Source organism: Lolium perenne, chromosome 6 (assembly GCF_019359855.2).
Source record: "Lolium perenne isolate Kyuss_39 chromosome 6, Kyuss_2.0, whole genome shotgun sequence".
Lineage (NCBI taxonomy): Eukaryota > Viridiplantae > Streptophyta > Magnoliopsida > Poales > Poaceae > Lolium > Lolium perenne.
In genome coordinates this window covers 23,478,637-23,497,481 of record NC_067249.2, presented here as the reverse complement: position 1 = coordinate 23,497,481, position 18,845 = coordinate 23,478,637, and the positions used below count along the sequence as shown (strand labels likewise).

The 18,845-nt window shown below is 45.4% G+C and overlaps 2 protein-coding genes across 2 annotated transcripts; both read right to left on the bottom strand.

The window, feature by feature from the left end:
* Positions 1-3,658: 3,658 nt before the first annotated feature.
* On the bottom strand, positions 3,659-10,671 carry LOC127308611 (probable alkaline/neutral invertase F). The gene is made up of 5 exons (XM_051339476.1): positions 10,570-10,671; positions 7,037-7,371; positions 6,320-6,754; positions 5,175-5,727; positions 3,659-4,428 (listed from the first exon to the last, which is right to left on the bottom strand). Exons 2-5 carry the CDS (start codon positions 7,340-7,342, stop codon positions 4,133-4,135), a joined length of 1,590 nt encoding a protein of 529 aa, XP_051195436.1. The 5' UTR covers positions 7,343-7,371; positions 10,570-10,671; the 3' UTR covers positions 3,659-4,132.
* Positions 10,672-11,485: 814 nt separating this feature from the next.
* LOC127308613 (RNA-binding KH domain-containing protein PEPPER) lies at positions 11,486-17,016 on the bottom strand. Its single transcript, XM_051339477.2, has 6 exons — positions 16,526-17,016; positions 15,264-15,519; positions 14,200-14,348; positions 13,886-14,098; positions 13,577-13,771; positions 11,486-12,027 (listed from the first exon to the last, which is right to left on the bottom strand). The coding sequence occupies exons 1-6, from the start codon at positions 16,955-16,957 to the stop codon at positions 11,833-11,835; spliced, it is 1,440 nt and encodes a 479-aa protein (XP_051195437.1). The 5' UTR covers positions 16,958-17,016; the 3' UTR covers positions 11,486-11,832.
* Positions 17,017-18,845: the final 1,829 nt, after the last annotated feature.

The window sequence follows — 18,845 nt, the reverse complement described above, 5'->3', positions numbered from 1 at the left end:
GTTGGAGGACGCAGTGCGGGTGCGTGTCAGAGTGCGGGCCTTATTCTTTGCCTTTTTTGCTGAGCTGGCGGACGAGCCGCTGACGTGGCTGCCTGCGTGGACGGGCTACGATCGGCCGAACTCTAAAAATGCCTACGCCTGTACAATGGTCGATGAGGCGATATTTTCTTGTGTTGCATGGCAATATGGCATTTTAGATAAGACAAAGAAAACTTTATACAGTAGGTTAACGTTTTCATGCTGCTAAAATTTGCTGTGTTCAAATTAAACCAGAAAATATATAACTAAGAGGTAACATTTTGTACAATGGAAGCACCGTCTTATCTTCCCTATTAAGGTAGCATGTATAATGATAGGGATTAGGGAAGGCATGTACAATTGTAGGTAAGACATGGCTTCTCTTAGCCATCTATGTTATTTAGAGAAAACAATACTCCCTCCGTTTGTAGATATAAACTATATAGTTTTTGAGAAAAAAAATCCATAATATAAGCCATATAGATATAAGCTAGGGTTGTATCCTTTGTCTCGAATTTTTCTTAAAGGATTGTTATGTTTCCTTATCTTATGCAAAGTCCCCTATTCTCTCACGTTACTTGTTTAGTTGTAATCTCACCTAAACATAGAGTAATTTTTTTCTCAACGTGCGTTTTTTTAATTTCCCTGTAAAAATTTATATGGATTATATCAAGAAATGGAGGAAGTATATATAGGTGGCAAAATACATTATCTCTTATCGCCATCCCTAGGAATAAATGAGAATTAATTAATTTTTGGAAAAAATCCGTTAGGGGAGACAAATGGTACAATAAAGAAAATATCCTTCTGTTACTTCATAAGAGATGACCTCTTAGCTAATGAAAGGAAACCTTATCTTTTCTGATTCTCTCTCCTTAAAAAAAACCGACGTTGCAAGCATAAGAGAAGCTGCCGTTACTCTATTGTCCATGCCCGTTAAAAGAAGATAAGCTTCCTATTTCACCTTCTTATAACTCATTAATCATCCTACGTGCTAAATTAATGCATTATACATGCCTTGTAGGCCTTCTTTACATGAATCCAGAGTATTTAGGCACCCAAATTGTCTAAGAGCCCCTACTTCCTTCGACATAGCTCCTAATTTCTCATCTACTTCTCCTAGAAGAATATTTTGACACCCCTTCCCTCTGGCTCCCATAGCCCTCTGCCATGGATTGTGCACGATCTCGCATTGACATGACCTCAACCTTTGCCGGAGCTCTATTGCTCTGCCCCTCCCCCCGGCCTCAAACACAGAGACAAGACGTGCAACTTGTAGCCTACAAGGTACATTTTTCGGTTAATTTTGTGCATTTGGATGAGCAATGTGGTCCGATGGATATTTTCCAGTATGGTTTGAGACATGTGTAATAAAAACAACGAGGATGCAAAATAAGAAGAATGATAAGAAGATAGCCTATTCTCAAAAAAAAAAAAAAAAAGATAAGAAGATAGCCAAAATGGGTGCTTATAAAATAGTTGGTCCACCCAAATGGTCTTCGAGTGCTAAAAATAGGGCGCTGCTGGAGACACTCTTAGGCTAATTAGAACTTCCACCTTTTCATTCTACACTGTCTGAAAATTCTTCTAATTCTCCTTGAACACGAAGGGACAATTTGTACAGTGTATATATTGTTATACATAGACCGGTTATTAGAACTCCTTGGGTGAGCTTGGTTGCTCGCATGGGTTTATTCCGTAATAGTGCAATTTAGCCTGCTAGAAATAGTATGAGTGGAAACTTGATTTGGGCCTCTTTATGCACTACTGTTGGATACCAACAAATCCATTTGCACGCCGTGGAAGAAAAACATACAAGAGGATTAGTTACTAGTAGCATGAGGCTTTGAGTGCATTGTGTTTAACCAAACTAATTCATTTTAATCCACTCTAATCTACACAACCATTGTTCGATTCGAGATAAAGTGTACATGAAAAACATGCATCTCGACATTGTGATTTCATTCTCATGATTGGTTAATAGTTTCGTTGAGTGTTTAAAACATGGTTTCGTGTTCCCTCTGGAGCTTATTTGGATGAATTTTATCAAATTCGTGGGACACGCCTTACTCCTCCAAGAAAATTTTAAACAGGCGACCATGTCGCACGAATTTGACAAAATTCGACAAAAAAAGCTCCACAGGAAACATGAAATATACAATCAAAAACTCGACGAAACTCCAAACTGGTTATGGGAATGGATTCGCAACATCGAGACACATCATTTTCATGTAAAGCTCATCTCGAATCGAACCATTGTTATATAGATTAGAGAAGGATTAAGATAAACCAAATTAGATGCATGGTTACCTATAAAGTCCCACCCTTGCGCTCGCGGAAACGCAAAAATCAAGCGTTCCACGCGGGCCAAGGTTTTAGCACCGATGAGCTGCTTTTAAAAACCGTGTTATACAAGAAGAAAAAATTTCGTGGTCAAGCAAGCGTGCGTTTTTTGCCCCACCAGATGCGGAAAACAACCTTGCGAGTAACCAAACTCGTCCTTTGAGGTTGTATTGCACAACATACTGTGATAGTTGAATCAATAAAATATCCTCTATCGAAGAAAACAAAAAAACACGATTTGGCGTTTTATTACTTGAACGAAGATAGCATGTTGTAATGAACGCACAATTCTTCTACTCTACCTCATTCGTGCCGTCCACGAACCAACTAGTGTGCTCGTCCACCGAATATGCTAAGGCTGGTGCCAATGGAGACGTTAGGCGGGGCGGTAACGCCCGCCGCCGGGCGAGAGGCGGGCGGGAGTGGGGCGGGACGCGAGCGCGGGGCGCTGGGGCTGGCGCCGGCGGTACCGCCGCCGCCGCCCGGCTACCGCCCGCGCTGGGGGCGACAGCGAGGCGAGAGAGGGGCGAGAGGCGGGGCGGCGCGCTGGCAGAGGGGGGCGAGAGGCGGGGCGAGAGGGAGGGGCCGGAATCGCTGCCGTCCCCAGCGCCATCGACGGCCACGGCGTCGGCAAGCAGCAGCTTGGCTGCGTGCGTGGAGAAGAAGATGGTTTTGCAGAAAACCCCCTGGACTTTAGGATTTGCTTAGGAAAAATAAAAACATGGTAGGATTTGGCATTTTAGGGTGTTTTGAGCCAAATTTTGAGGGGCTTTTTGCACAAAAATTTAAACAGAGCTGGCACTATTTTATGATGTAATCGGTAACAATTTTAGTTCAATAACATAATTTCCTTGCATTATTTATATTGTTGTAATCTGAAAATGAAATGCTGATGTCGAGGAGAGAGAAAAGCTGACGTGGAGGAAAGAGAAGTAAAGGTAGCACTATAGCATGTACACTGGCACCGTGGGGTAAGAGTGGGGTGAGAGTGAGGAAAAAAGCTGACGTGGCGGGTGAGAGTGAGGCTATGCATTGACACCAGCCTAATGCTAGGTGCAAGTGCATGCTGCGAGCAGCGCGATCACATGTTTCAACACTTGAGCGCACCCCTATGCCAGACTGTCTATTTCACATTTTCACCTCGATGCTCATCAACGTCGATTCTCTATCATAGTTGTAACATCCGGAGTACTGTCCAAGTGGCAACGACATCCCGGCGGGGCGAGCAGCCAACACACGGAAGACTAGAAAGGACTGATCAACAAGCAGGCGGTACAGCGAGTAACCCACACACGTCACCATCCCAAAACCAGCCATTTCTTGACTATGAACACACACAGACAAACAGCCAACAATGTACTGCATCTATGTATCATGTATCATCCAAGAACACTCAGCATCATCCATCATTCCACCAGTAAACCACTGGACAACTACATCTATGTCCGCCCAAAATCCGTGCATGCGAATAACTACTTACACTAAAACTTGCTTTCACCGGCCATAGAGTTATCTGGTGAACCAGTGCATGCACAAGCAAATCCTCACCATTTCCTCGATCCTACCAATATTTCTTTCTACCGTAACAAGTGACAGCGAGACAACAACGAAAAAAAAGCTTGCTCTCCAAACACAGCGATCTATGCAAATGTGTTTCAACCTGTCACGCCAACTTGGCAGCAACCGTGCGACGTATGTAATGTACCTCCTCTATCTCTCCATCAGAACGAAGTTAAACCTTGTACTTTACTTGCAGTGTCAATGTTTTGCTTCAGGGAAAGGAGTTGCTGCGCTTGAGGACGGGCTCCCGGATTTGGCCATCTTCCGGCAGGCTGACGATGCCGATCTTGGTGGGATCGTCCAGGAGCATCTTAGCCACCAGGTAGCCCGCGACCGACCATGTCTGGAACTTGCGCGCCTGCTTCCCAACGTACCGCCCCGCCCGCCCATCATAGTACTCGGGGAAGTCGTCCTTGGCCAGCCGCTGCTCCATCAGCTCCAAGGCGTTGCGGCCGATGTGGGGGCGCCCCAGCTTCACGCTCACGGCTACCAGGAGCCACAGCAGCACTGCATTGGAAAAGGAAAACAAAAAGGGTAAACAGTTTGCCATATACAGAAAGGTAGTAGCTATATCAAAAGAAGAGAAATATAATGCGCAGGCACATATCCGAAGGAGAAAACAAACATAGATTTGATGAGAAATGGCGGTGACAGGCATAAAACTTCTGAAGCTATTTACTGTAAGATCATCTATATGTGACGAACAACCAATCTCATCTGGTTCTCTGATTTCAGGACATCCATATATATACCATGGACAGGAATAAAGCTGAACAGAAAAGTAAATACTATTGCCTCTATTCCGAAATGTAAGCCTTTTTACCACTCAAGGCAAGTGTTTCCTCAAGTGCTAAACCGGTATTATTATCACACAGGCATAAAACAACTGGACGTGTTTTAGGGCATGATACGACAGTGTCAACATTTTTCATGAAGAAAATAGGGTGTCATCATCAGTTTTCCTGGAAATACTGATACTGCATGGTTCGGAAAAAAAGTATTGATACTGTACACAACTTTTTTCCAAAAATAAATGCCTAAGGATCACCATAATCAGCTCCGATGCATACGATAGGAGTATTGGTAGACAAAGATTTTTTCCTATGTGTGAGATACTATTTTAAGCTCAAAAGGTTCACAAAGGAATCATACATAAATCAATCCTTGAAAGAAGAGCAAGCCAAAACAGATCAATATTACTCCTAAACCAGCCTAAAATTTGAACTATCAAGTGAAACTATTGTGAGACTTACCTGGCCATGATCCTCCATTGTGGTAACTCCATCGGGTGTTCTTTGGGTCGCATCCAGTGACTATCTGCCATTCCTGGTTTTCCATTGCAGGGTAACAGATCTTCAAGGGCATCTGTCCAATAAGTTCTTCCCAGCGTCCCTCCACGAGATCCAGTATTGCTTCAGCTTGTTCTCCAGTTGCTAATGATGACAGAATCGCAATGAAGTTTCCCAAGCAGAACCAGCGGAAGTCCATCCTAGCAGGACTGACATTGCCAATGAAGTAACCACCACGGCTAGGCATGAAGTCAAATATCCAGTCAGGGATTGACTCGGGTATCACATTGAACTTGTTCAAAGCTGTCTCTGAGTACTCTTCTGTCTTGTAGCGATATATGTCATTGAGTCTCTGGAAGTCAAGCCAATAGTAACTGTGCAGATGGTAGCGCAAAGCTTTGATCCTCCTTAATATTTGGGACACAAAGTCATTACCAGAGCCTTTTAGCAAAATTAAGGCGCATCTCAGAGCCATGAAAAAGAGAGCCTGGATTTCAATCGGATAGCCATATATACCCTGCAGATAGTTTAATTAGCAACCAAGAGAAACGAATGACCATGAACATATGCCCAAGATATACATTTAGATAATTTCCCATCCCAAAAAGCACATAGATGCTTTGTACTTTTTACTTGACCCTCTACAGAAGTATTATGTAACAGAAAGTGTATTTTGTTACCAGTTCCTACTTCAAAAAGAGTCATGGCTCCTAAAATGAATCACTTGAGCCCTTCAGCACTTTGATTAATGGCATTCACTTATCTCACAGAACACTCTTCATGACCACACGATGCTCAAACATCTTCCAAAACTAATGCAATATCGTGCAGCATCAGATGATTAATGTTCAGAATGATCATATATCAGATCTATGATTTCATTCCAAGGTTCTTCCCTTAAACCACATAGAAATTATCTAACAGGCATCAACTTATTCCTAAATGAGCTAAACCATGATTTAATTTTGATCAAGAGCTGCATTTGTAAAAATGTGTCTGGACTGTAGCTTTGTAACAAGACGTAAGGAAAAGCAAGTAGGCAAGGACGCAAGAGACATACTGTCCACCACACGAACAAAATAAATTTCAGTGATGTCTGAGTGGCTTACCATTCTACGGTCAATCATGGAGCATCCATCAGCACAAAGTAAGGCCGGAGATGTATCAAACCCTTCAGAGAGCCACAGCTTGAGAATAAGGCACATGGCGTTTTGGCAGTCAGGGGTGTCAGCCAGAGACTTGTCCACTGTATAACTGGTGTAAGCATTAAGAAGAAAAATCCACCAAAGGCCAGAATCCACAGGAGCAACTCTTCCGATAGCCATTTCACCAAAATCAGCAAGCAGAATTTCAGTCTTCTTTGTAGGGTCGGAATGATGCACCTTGAAGCTCGCTGGCATCACACCTTGTCCAAGCTTAAAAAGATCAACCGTCTTCTCTCTTGATTGAAGGCGAGCAGTCTCTACCAGGAAATTCTTCACTATCAACGGTTCTCCTTTCATCAAGAAAGCCAAAGCACTGGGAACAAAATCCCTCATGAAAACCTGTTCAAGAATATTGAAAATATCCCATCAATGTTGATAATAATGCATGTAGGGTACAAGGAGATTTATAAGTATGTATATGAGACGGACAATAGGTGCTTTTCACACAAGACAGAATAACTACGAGCATTAATGTTCGCCATTCCTGAATTCTGAGACTAGCATGCTCCAAAAAATAGAATTGAGAAGGGCATGTAAACATGATGTAACAGGGAGTAAGGGATGTTCATAACTAAAATGAATTTGAAAAAGCAATGGCTGAACTGGAAAGGGAAAGGTAACCTGGTCATAGTTGAGTTCTCCTTGAGACTTGTCTATTGCAGCAACAGTCCCAATTGGTTTACCTCTGAAGTAAACTATCGATTTCTTTAGGGCTTCCCAAGCAGCGTCTTCCTCAAGGGTTTGGTGCGGATGGCAAGGTTGACCACCACAACCATCAGATAAGATTGCTTTACTCACCCCACAAGATTTGTGCCGTTCAATGTGGCGCAATTTTGTCTTCTGCTCCAGATTTGAGGAGTCATAATTGGTATCAATTTTCAGTTCTGCGAACTCACTCGCAGGAATAGCAAAACTTGCATTTACCATCTTTCTAGAGTTGTAAAATAGGAAAACCTCTGAGAATTCAAAAAGGTAAATGCCAGTTAAAAAATATCCGTCAGTGAGTTAAATTTATTTCGAATTCAGAAAATATATACTCTACATAAAATACATTGCATCCTACCAGTAGCTCTTGCTACTTCAAGTGGAAATAAGTATATGTTTGACGAACATCTCTAATGACAAACTATGATACTAGAACTTGAACCAGAGAGATGTAAGCAAAACGAAATAAAACAACATGCACTGAAACGTTCTTACTTGGGAAACATAAATAAACTACCGTGAAATTCAAACGTAAACCAGCATTAAGAGGAGTGCATCCTTTTATCTATAGAGAAAGGATATGATAAAAAGGTACTAACATTGGTGGTTCATAAACATACTTCACAGAACTATAGTTTTGTGAAACTGCCTGAGGCTGCTTACTCTCCAACAAAAGAAGCCCGGTGACCGGGTGTATACGTGAGCACGCGGTGACTGACTGCCATGTGTCCAACGACGTTTGTTGTCCGTGAAGTGATAACCCAATCGTTCGCTAATCGTTCGCTCACCTGCACGCGCCCAACTCAGAACACCTCTTCCTTCCTTATCTGTGGATGGCAGCGATGTGGTGGAAAGCTGCTAATACAGCAGTACCCGGTTCGTACGCCCGTAGTCAGGAGCTCCCCGCAGCCGTCGAGGAGTGCCCCGGAGATCCTCCGTGTGCCCACGTCTCCGTCGACCCTAGCTGCCGCGTGACTTCCCGCTCGTCGCTGCCATCCAAAGATGGCGCTCATCTCCTCCCTCGCTCCCGCGTGAAATACATTCTCCGGCGCCGGCAGTGCCCCGCGAAGTGCCTCCTCCCGTGCCCGCTCTATTCTCCTCTCCGTTCTTCCAATCTTCGTCCCTCTCTCTACAGCAGTAGAGTTGCGCTAATACTGTACATACAATGTTTTTTTTGTTAAAATTAGTACAGAAGTGGTGGATGGCTGGCCGGCCAGTTTAATCTTGTTTGTGCCTTCGGGCAGATGCTGGTCGGATCTCGGGATGCTGAGCAAGAACTCCACGAAGGTGAAAAGCTGCTTGACTTGAGGCGAGCTGCTTCTCAAGCGGCCGGCAGCGGAGTACCAACAGCCCAACACTAATCGTACCCGGGTGCATCTCAGGTAATGGGGATGAGCATACGGGGCCGATGGAATGGTGCGGGCGTGACTGGCGGTCTGCTTCGTGGCAGCGGCCGGTCGCAGACGCGAGCGACCCATGGACCAACGGCAAAGCTGCCCAAACACACCAGCGTCGATCTGCTCGCCACGCCGCCACAAGAGCTGAACGACGCGGACATGGCGTCCATCTCCAAATCGGGATCAACGTGAGCTCGATGGGAGGCAATGGCTTTCCAATTCTAGTCATCGAGAGCTCAATTGGGAGGCATGGATCTCCAATTCCAGTCAGTGCTAGCTCGAGGATTGGCCGTTGGCCATGGTGGCCTAATTCGAGTCAACGAGCTTGACTGCCTCCAGTAGTTCACCTAGGAGGAGTAGCCGAGCTCAAGATCTTGACCGCTCCGCTTTCCTGTGTGGGTTCGGCTAGCGGTGGGAAAGCTATTATTGCTAGTTCGATCTGAAAAGTGAGCCAAGGACGGCAGGGATGGCGTGGAGGCCGAGCAGAGGACAGGTCACAAGAGGTGGAGAGATAGGCGGGGGAAAAGGGAATCGAGGATGTGACGTGTTTCAGCCAACCAGAAAACGACACGTCTACAAAATGCACCAACGGACGTTTAGTGGCCGTCAGCCGATCCAACGGTGCTGATATGCATCCAACGGTAATGGATACGTGCTCACGTATACACGCGGTCACCAAATCCACTCTCTACTCTCCAAAACTAAGATGGGCTATGGACAGTGCATAATTTTAATGTGACGCAACCCCTCTATGTATGTTTACCCAGTAAGCTCTGTAAAATACTTCTCTCATGTACAGCACCGAGATGAATACTACTTGCTCCAGCTCAAATAGACTTCAAAAGCAAATGCAACAATCTCTCACTGAAACAAGTATTAAAGCAAACCGGTGGATCATCGCATAGGGGTGGCAGAACACAACATTGCATGCTGATATGATGTCTTGCACCGACCAGCGTGTCTGAAGTTATCAACAAAATCATGAAAACCTCACTCTGTCCTTAACCTACTCACTCAGCACAAATTGAACAAATACTGCGGGAGATACAGCATAACAATGATTTCTGAGCAAAGCCTCTGAAGTGGGAACCAGGAAACCAAGATGACAGGATGTGGTGCACCCTAAAACAGAAGCTAACACGCTATAAATGGCCAGCCGCGGATGATTCAAACGCACTACGACCAGAACTAGAACAGCATTCCGGACATTTCGCCACAAAACAGATGTGCAGTTGGAAGTACCCAAGGGAACATTCTCCCCCCAAATCGGGAAATCGATCGCGCTGCTGCCTGCTGCTCGATCGGAAGGCCTAAGATGGAGAGAAAATGGCCAAATCAAGGACGAGGTTGCGTGAAATCGCGGAAAATCCACCCACATAGACCTCGAGCACGGCCCAAAATTACACGGAAAAGCAGGGGCGAGATGGACTCCATCTCTGGCCGGCCGTACCTGCGCCGGGAGAAACCCCCAAATCCAGCAGCACTGGTCCAATTCGAGCCCCCTGCTCGGATCAACAGCACAAAACCCTAGAAATCCGCACCCGAAATCCGATCGAAACCGCTCCCGCGCGCAAGGACCAACCAAAAACCCACCAAAAACCTTGGAAAAAACCCAACCTCGAATCGCGGGTTTGCAGCGCGTTCCGTGCTCGAAATAGCAGAGACGCGGAGTCGAGCACGAGCGTTCTAGAACCATCTCCCTCGAGCAACGACCGAACCCTCAGAAACCGAAACCACCCCGCGATTCGGACACGGGAGAAACCCCGGCCCGGATTCGAAACATTTCCCCAGCATTTCAACAAGCGAGAAACGAAATCCGCGATGCGGGCGAGAATTCGGGGCGGGTTGCGCAGAGCGGAGCCGGACCAGCGCCTACCGGGGCGTCTGCTAGAAGGAAACGGAAGTCGAGACGGGCTGGCCGAGCGAGTTCGGCCGGGGTCCGTACGTCGGCGGCGGGAGGGGTCGGCGCGCGGGGAGTCGGGGGCGGGTCCTCCGCGCTAGCTAGCTCTACGCCGGTGACGGCGAGGGGGAGGGAGGAGGAGGGAGGGGTACCTCGGCGGTGGCGGACGGAGCGGGCGGAGCGGGCGTGGGTCGGTGCGGGAGGAGAGACGGCCTCGGGGAGTGCGGTGCGGGTGCGTGGTGGGCGGAGAGCTGTCTCTGGGAATGTTGGTCCCGTGGGGGTTTAGGCATTTATAGAGGGCCGGGGATTTTCGAGCACGCGAAAGAAATTTTGTGTTTGTTGAGCCGTGAGTTGAATTTGGATTTCGAAACTGTTTGACTCGGTCGTGTCAAATTTTGATGAATATTTTCAATCTTGGGTGCACCGAATATACTCTTCTGTTTCATATTAGTTGTTGCACGTTCAGAGGTACTCTGTATCTCTATAGTTCCTCCATTCCAATGAATAAAACGTTTTCGTTCCTGGTGTTTTTCTTTGATCAAGTATCAATTTTTGATATAAAATTAATATCATTAAAACATGTTTTTCAATACAAATACAACGGTACTAACCATGTACAATATAATCAATATTTTATTTAGTAAAAATCGGTCAAAGTTCGTATTAGAATAAGTGTGTCTTTATCTATCGAAACGGAGGTAGTACAAAAAGTGTGTAGATAGATCTAAATTAGCAACAAATAATATGGAACTGAGGGAGACTGGGAGAGGGAGTACCATCTAGGTTTTACGGGTTCGTAATTCGTTGGAGAAATGGTTCCACGGAGGATTGGAGGCATGAAGCTGATTGTGTTTTACAATCTGTTGTGGAAAATTAGACAGTAATTCCACTCGATGTTTAAGGCAGCCTTGAGCATGCAGTCGTGGTAGGAGCTCGGTGAAATCTAGCAACGTGATTTTTCTCGCTGTGCAGTATAGCAACGCGGACCACACAAAACAGCGAACCATGTAAAAACATACTACACCAGCACACCATAAATGTACCATCAGCACACAAACACGACGTTGCTGAGGGGACATATCTCCCGTCCATTCTCACCCAACAGCCGAAAAGTCATCGCGGCAACAGCAATCCATTACATTACAGCCCACATGGGACTATGCTCAAACCAGGTGCCACAATACTGGAAACATTCATACCACACCTGAGTTTCTTCAGACAAGGGTGAATATGCAAAAAAGAAAACTAGCTTAGGCATCGGATTCTTCGAGTGTCAGATCACTGCAGTTCCATTCATCTTTCCTCATCTGGCAAGGCCAGCTAACGAGCATTGCACATTTCACCATCCAGGTGGGGCAATCGACGTTAGGCGCGGCAATGAAGCTAGGGGACGGTTAGCTACTCGGCTTGGCTTGCTACAGCCCGTATCCGTGGTAGTAGTCAGAGTGTTCACGGCGGTCGCTGATTGACTGGTATTCGTGGTACAGGGAGGGTGCGTAGTCCCGAGTTGCTGAAGCTTGGTGCCGAGCTAACAGAGGCCTCGGGCCGGCATCAGGGTCCCTGTAGCTGCTTCTGGGTGGTGGAGGTTCCCTGCCGCCCGATAGGATCTCCTGCAAAAGGCGACAACAAGTAGAGACATCAAGTATGCAATCTCGGTAAACTGAGTGAATGCATCAATAGATTGACAGCGTAGTAGCAAGATTGTGCTGTGTAATGGGTTCTCCAGTTTTACACACGGTAAGCTATCAGGTGCTCGGTTGCTGCTCCAGGAAGCTGAAACCAACAGACTAGTTATAAAAAGATCCAAATCACGGGTCAGCAAACAAACAAAAAAGAATGGTGGAAGGAACAACTAAGCAAGCAGCTTTCTCTATGTCCTGCCTTGTGAACAAGTAGCTTCCTCAAGTCCTATCCAGCTCTCTTTCGCAAAAAAAAAAAAAAAAAAAAAAAAAAAAAAAGTCCTATCCAGCTCCAGAGTGCAGACAATGGGGATGAAAGCAACCATATCCGACTGCCTAATATCCAAGAGAACTTTATGATGAATGCACCAGTTTTATATCTTCTAAAGGCTGGCAAAAAAAACTACACTAAAATTTTTATTGCAAGAAAAACAATCTGGTACTGTAGTACATTAAGCTATTGCCTGGCTCAACCTAGTATCACTGGTAAGTGCAACTGTCTCTGCAGGCTGAGTTTCTGGGTCTGACAGAGACAAAAGTATAGTAGAGTATAATAAACACAAGAACGTAGCTGGGAACAAGAACATGGATGGCATCCCAACTTAATCCAGCAACTGGATACAAGTTAATTTCGCATTTAGTTGCAAGGGTTGCGCTGTGTAATGTGCTTTCCGGTTTTACACAGGTAGCTATCAGGTACTGTAGCTGCTCTAGTAAGCTGCTGGAGCCTACACACTAGTTATAAAATGATTGGAATCACCAAGGGTCAAACAAACAAAAAATTAAAGAGAGAAGGAGCAACTAGTTTTTTTTAGAATAACAGACATGTGACTCCCCAGTTCCATTTCATCGAAACGAAACCAAACTGAGTTCAGTTTTCCAGTACATAAACTAACAGCTAGAGCTGAGGAATATTAATTACATATGCCCTTCCCTCCTAATCCTATTAGTCTAATATCTAAGAGAACTTTATGACAGGGACAACGGTTCTATATCTTCTAAAGGTTGGCTAAAACCTCCAACCTTGTGTAAACTACATGGAAATTGTTGCAAGAAAAACAACATGGTACTGTTGTACATTTAGTTCTTAGCTCAATCTGGTATAACTAGTACTACCTCCGATTCAATGAATAAGGCGCCCTTGTTTTACGTGCTTTTTGTTTGACCAAGAATTACTTTAAATATATAATAAAGATTGTTTGTATGAAATTAACATCATTAGAAAGTATTTTTCAATACGAATCCAATGATACTAATTACATATAATATAATCAAGATTTTGTTGCTCAATTTTTGGGGTCAAAGTTCGTCTTGAAATACGGAGGTAGTAGGTGGTAAATGGCTCTGTAGGCTGAGTTTCTGGGCCTGTATAGTACCTGAGTATATAATAAACATAAGGACATAGCTAGGCACAAGAAAATCCAATGGCATCTTAATTTAATTCAGGGACTGGATGCAAGAGAGGAGACGTGAAATTAACCTGTATAAGTTGATGCGCAGTCTGAACTTGTGAAGAACTGCCTTCTACCGTAACAAGAACCTCGTCCAAATAATCTCCAGTTTCCTCGAGAACAACAACCGCACCACTGATAGAACGTATATCAGCAATGGTTTGTCCCTGAACACCAATTATCTCTTCAGCTAATGGCAACGGGATCTGCATTGTCTGTTTAATCTGAAAGACAAAACACTCTGTAAGAGCAACGTCTGTAGCAGACTGGTGTAATATGTCAATCTAACTAGCGTAATATAGGTATGTAACTAGGGGATCATAGTTATAGCATTAGACCTTTGGTATTAAGGAATCAGTTGGGTGTCTGATATCTGGTGAATATAGGTCACAGACAGATGGGTCTCGTCCATGCGACATGTATCTGCTGTCATCTGGGTTAAGAGGACTTGGACATTTGGATCGCAAAAGGTCTTGGTTCACTGGAAGAGCATAATTGTAGGTAACTGGGTTTTGTTTAGAACTATCCTGCACCTGATCTGCTGCTCGGTTCTGCAGATGAGCAACAGAAATATCAATTCCATGAGAACATTAAAGCTGCTCTCATCTTGATGCATAATAAAGCATGCAGCAACAACCACAACAAAGATTACCTTTCTTTCAAATAGATGAAGGACACCATGATCAACTAGGAACTTCCGAAGAAGTCCAAGTACAGATTTGAGGGCATTGAGGACCTTGAGGGAAGCACCACGTATCTCCACAATTCTTTCATCCACCATCTGATTACTCAGAAGATCACCTACAAAAGTAGATCCAGTAGAAAATGTTACAGCCAAGGGTCAAGATTAGAATTAGTAACTTACTAAATGAAATCGGAAATAGAAAAATAGCCCAAAAATCAAACGAAGTGGAAAGTATTTTGTTTGGCTTTTCAAAACTGTAACCCACCAGGCAGACCTTTTGGAGTGTGCAACAGAATCTCCATTGTATAGGCAGCTACACATACCAGATCAAATCAAGACACTTCTCCGTCATATGGAATATTTAAGTGCTTTATATAGCATCGAAGGAAAATCCAAAATCTATTTGTGTTATAACATTGGTATTAAGGAATACAGTGCAATCAGGAAGTTTGAATTTTCAAGAAGCAGGTTGAATTATGAATTTTCAAGTGATGGGACTAGAAGGTGCATGAGGACTTAGTGTAGGACTCTTAAGGAATGACCAATTTCTACGAGAGTCAGAAGAAACCATTTGGTTGACTAGTGTCTACCGACGAAACCAAGTATTCTTATGCTAGTAAGTTAGAGAACAAAAAATCCTATCAATTTTACTCATTTTCCAGTGGTGAAACAGAGTACCCACTTCTATTCTTGTGAACAGGGCCAGTGCTACTTCTTTCTGGGAGAAGGTAGGTGCTACTTTTCAGACAAGATTGGTGATACAAAATTAAGTTGGGAGGACAGTCCAATTGTTTTCTTTCCGTGGCAACTCTTGTACAATAAATGATGGATCATACAAGTAGTGGCACCATGTTTGCTTTAGAGTACCCAAGTATAATCCCTTGTTCCCACATTCAATTTACACATCCAAAAGTGAAACCAATGTCATTAATTCATAGGTAACAAAAATGTCCGGTGATCCTAAGAATCAAGCTAGAATATCAACCAATATTTTGACATAATAATTAACATGAAAATGTATAACCATGTACCTTCATCTATAATCCTTATGGTAGCACCAGTAGCTTCTTGTATTGACTTGATCGTGATCCCTTGCTTGCCAATTAAGTGCACAGCTTGTGCTGTAGGAACCAATAATCTGGCAGAACAAACTTCCGGTGCAGCAGCAGATAATATGACACCAGGGTTGATCCCTTCGATTTCATTTACATGTTTGAAGATCTTAATTGCAGCATGCATAGCAGGTGCAATTTCTGCTTGTGTTTCTTCTGTGGCAGATATCAAAACCTAGAGATGAGACAAATAAAATTAACAAAAATGAATAAGGATTTTTTGCAAAATTGAATGAACTTAGTTTGAATTATTTTGTTGTTGTTTATTGTAGTCACAACAAATACCACCTCAAGATGTCACACTAAATTCATCCCACTTAAAAAAGTGTATGGTTGCAAGACTGAGAGTAATTGTTTACTTTGTCAAGTCATTTCAACTTTCCTAACACATGGCCTCAATAATACCTTTGTTCCCATGATTACAAGATAATGTTAAACTAAAACAAGAACCCAACAGATAACATGTTCAATACTTATAATCCCTACAGAAGTACATGCATCTTGTAGTAGAACAACTAAATTAAATAACAACTCACTTCTCTACTAAACACTAATAGACAAAAACAGCTGACAGTTGGGACAGATCATGCAAGTTAAATAGCTGACAGCTGGACCACCCTGGCCTATGGCCTTACACTTTATCCACTGATATTCTTTAATGATGACTAAGCTGCCTCCATGTGGAGTGGAACTTGAAACAGCATGATAGTACCCTAAAGGCCTAAACAAGTTGGTTAAGTAGATATTAAATTATTTGACCTTGTGAAAAAGTATCACTGTTACACTGTCCCTTTTGCAAGAAAAAACACAATCCCATCTACCATAGCACTGCAAGATGGCAGTAACAATGTGCCAACGGCCAAAAGCACAAAATGACCAAATCCCAAGAGAATTTGGAAATGAGTACCCAAAACAGAGCAACTCTGGCACACAATGCCACGGTCCAATTGACAATCCCCATGGACAAAACAAGGAACAATTTATAGTTTAGCTAGCTTCTAGAGCTAATTCATCCCCTGATTGTGACCGCCTGAGACCGTAAGCTCAACGTGCCCAACGGCCAACGCCACATTAAGCACGCCCTGCAACGTAGTGCCATTTCCCAATTTTCCATGTCCTAGCCACCGCCGAGCCATAAACCCTAGCATGGATCAACCAAAATTCCAGGGAGAAGTCCTTACAATCCGGCTGGCGCCGCCGTCCGTGGAATCTAGGACGCGAACGCGGGCGCGGGTCTCCTCGCAGAGGCGCCTGATGATCTCGCCCCGGCGCCCGATGAGGCCGCCCACCTTGTCCCCGGCCACGACCAGCCGGAACACGCTCGTGCCGGGAAACCCAGGCCACCGCGGCGCCGCCTCCGTCTCTACCTCCGCCATATCCATCACCTCGGATGCCGAATTCGTCGGTGCAGGCGGCGGCGGCGGCGGCGGCGGCGGCGGCTGCTGCTCCGGCTCCGAGTCGGGGGAAGGGTTCCACGTCTCGAGCGCCGGGACCTCCGGCTCCTCGTCGGAGGATTGGAGCCACGGCTCCACCTCCTCTGGGTCCTCCTCCTCCTCCTCCTCGGCTCCGGCGTCGTTGGCAAGCTCCTCGGGCGGCGGTGCCGCGGTCGCCATGGCGAGGGTTTTTGGGAGGGACGGACGAGTGGGGACTGTGGAGTGGACTGGCTCACTAGCCGCCAGCAGGCTTTCGTTCCAACCTCGAGCTGGGGCCCATCTCATAGCAAAAATCTGTATACTCCTATTATTTCACATTCTAAGAAGTTGGATATATTTAAAAAAATCGAGATAACTCATGCTCATGTGTCATGATAATTTAATTTTACTGTACAAAATTTGAATAATCTTGGAAAAAACATTGAGATCACACTCAAGCTCATGATAATGTACACCAAGACCGGGTTCTAAGAGCATCTCCAGTCGCGTCCCCCAAAGAGATTTGGGGCACCCAGACAAAAAAACGTTCCCAGCCGCGTCCCCCAAAGCTTTTTTTGTCCGGCGTCCCGATACGGTGTCCGGCGTCCCGAGGCCGTCCCCGCCCCACAGGGGACGCTCCGGGCACGCCAGACACAACGGAAAGCGAGGCGGGCTTCCACATGTCGGCGGCTATTTCCATAAACCGTTGGTTCGCGCCTTTTTTCTCGTCGCTCCTTCCCTCCCGCGCCTCCCACCCCTCCGCCGCCGCTAGATTTGCCGGCCGTTTCGACGACTGATCTCTTCTGAGAGTCGGCACCATCGTCGCGGCTGACACTCTCGCCGGTCGTTCCGCCGCCGCCGCTTCGCATGCGCGTCCCAGAACGCGGCGTCAAATCCGCCCCACCTCCGCGCACACAAGGTGCTCGACGACTTGCCAGGTACGCGCGATTTGGCACTGTTCGTTGCGTCGTCTGCCGCAGCGCAATTTTAACCATTGATTTTGCTTCAGACATGGATAGCGACGACGAGATGATTGCCCTACTGCTGGAGGACGAGCAAGCCTTCGACGACGACCTCCGGGAGCATTTGTTGATCATCTCGACCCTCCAGGACGTGCTTAACGCCGAGGCGGAGAAGAGGAAGAGGCCGCGCCACGGAGGATCAAGGCCGGGGACAAAGAAGTCGAAACCCCGGCAGAGGATGGAGGGGCATACTGATACGTCTCAAACGTATCTATAATTTCTTACGTTCCATGCTAGTTTTATGACAATACTCACATGTTTTATATACACTTTATATCATTTTTATGCATTTTCCGGCACTAACCTATTAACAAGATGCCGAAGCGTCAGTTCCTGTTTTCTGCTGTTTTTGGTTTCAGAAATCTTACACAGGAAATATTCTCGGAATTGGACGAAACAAAAGCCCACGGTCTTATTTTCCACGGAGTCTTCCAGAACACCGAAGAGGAGACGAGAGGGGCCACGAGGCGGCCACACCATAGGGGGGCGCGGCCCCACCCCTGGCCGCGCCGCCATATGGGGTGGGCCCCTCGGGACTCCACCGACATCGCCCCTTCGCCTATATATTCTCCCAGATGCAAAAACCCTAAAACGATCGGTCTTCCTCCACGAAAAGTTACGTAGCCGCCGCCATCGCGAAGCCAAGTTCGGGGGACAGAAGTCTCTGTTCCGGCACGCCGCCGGGACGGGGAATTGCCCCCGAAATCCATCTCCATCGACTCCATCGCCATCTTCATCGCCGTTGCTGTCTCCCATGATGAGGAGGGAGTAGTTCTCCCCCGAGGCTGAGGGCTCTACCGGTAGCTATGTGGTTCATCTCTCTCTCCCATGGTGTGATCTTTATGTGATCATGAGCTTTGTATCACTATTAATCTATTCCTCCTCCATGATGTAAAAGGACAGCGTGTGCATCATGTAGTACTTGGCGTAGGCTATGATTGTAATCTCTTGTGGATTATGAAGTTAACTATTACTATGATAGTATTGATGTGATCTATTCCTCCTTTCATAGCTATTGTTGACAGTGTGTATGCTATGTTAGTACTCGGTCTAAATTGCAACAGTAT

Excerpts from the sequence above, each read along its gene's own strand:
- LOC127308611 (XM_051339476.1), bottom strand. The coding sequence starts at position 7,342 with ATGGTAAATGCAAGTTTTGCTATTCCTGCGAGTGAGTTCGCAGAACTG. Across the intron at positions 5,728-6,319 it reads CCATGATTGACCGTAGAATG|GGTATATATGGCTATCCGAT; the intron begins GTAAGCCACTCA and ends AACTATCTGCAG. Across the intron at positions 4,429-5,174 it reads CAATGGAGGATCATGGCCAG|TGCTGCTGTGGCTCCTGGTA; the intron begins GTAAGTCTCACA and ends TTTCCAATGCAG.
- LOC127308613 (XM_051339477.2), bottom strand. The coding sequence starts at position 16,957 with ATGGCGACCGCGGCACCGCCGCCCGAGGAGCTTGCCAACGACGCCGGA. Across the intron at positions 15,520-16,525 it reads ACGGCGGCGCCAGCCGGATT|GTTTTGATATCTGCCACAGA; the intron begins GTAAGGACTTCT and ends TCTCATCTCTAG. Across the intron at positions 12,028-13,576 it reads CTGCGCATCAACTTATACAG|GAGATCCTATCGGGCGGCAG; the intron begins GTTAATTTCACG and ends CGCCTTTTGCAG.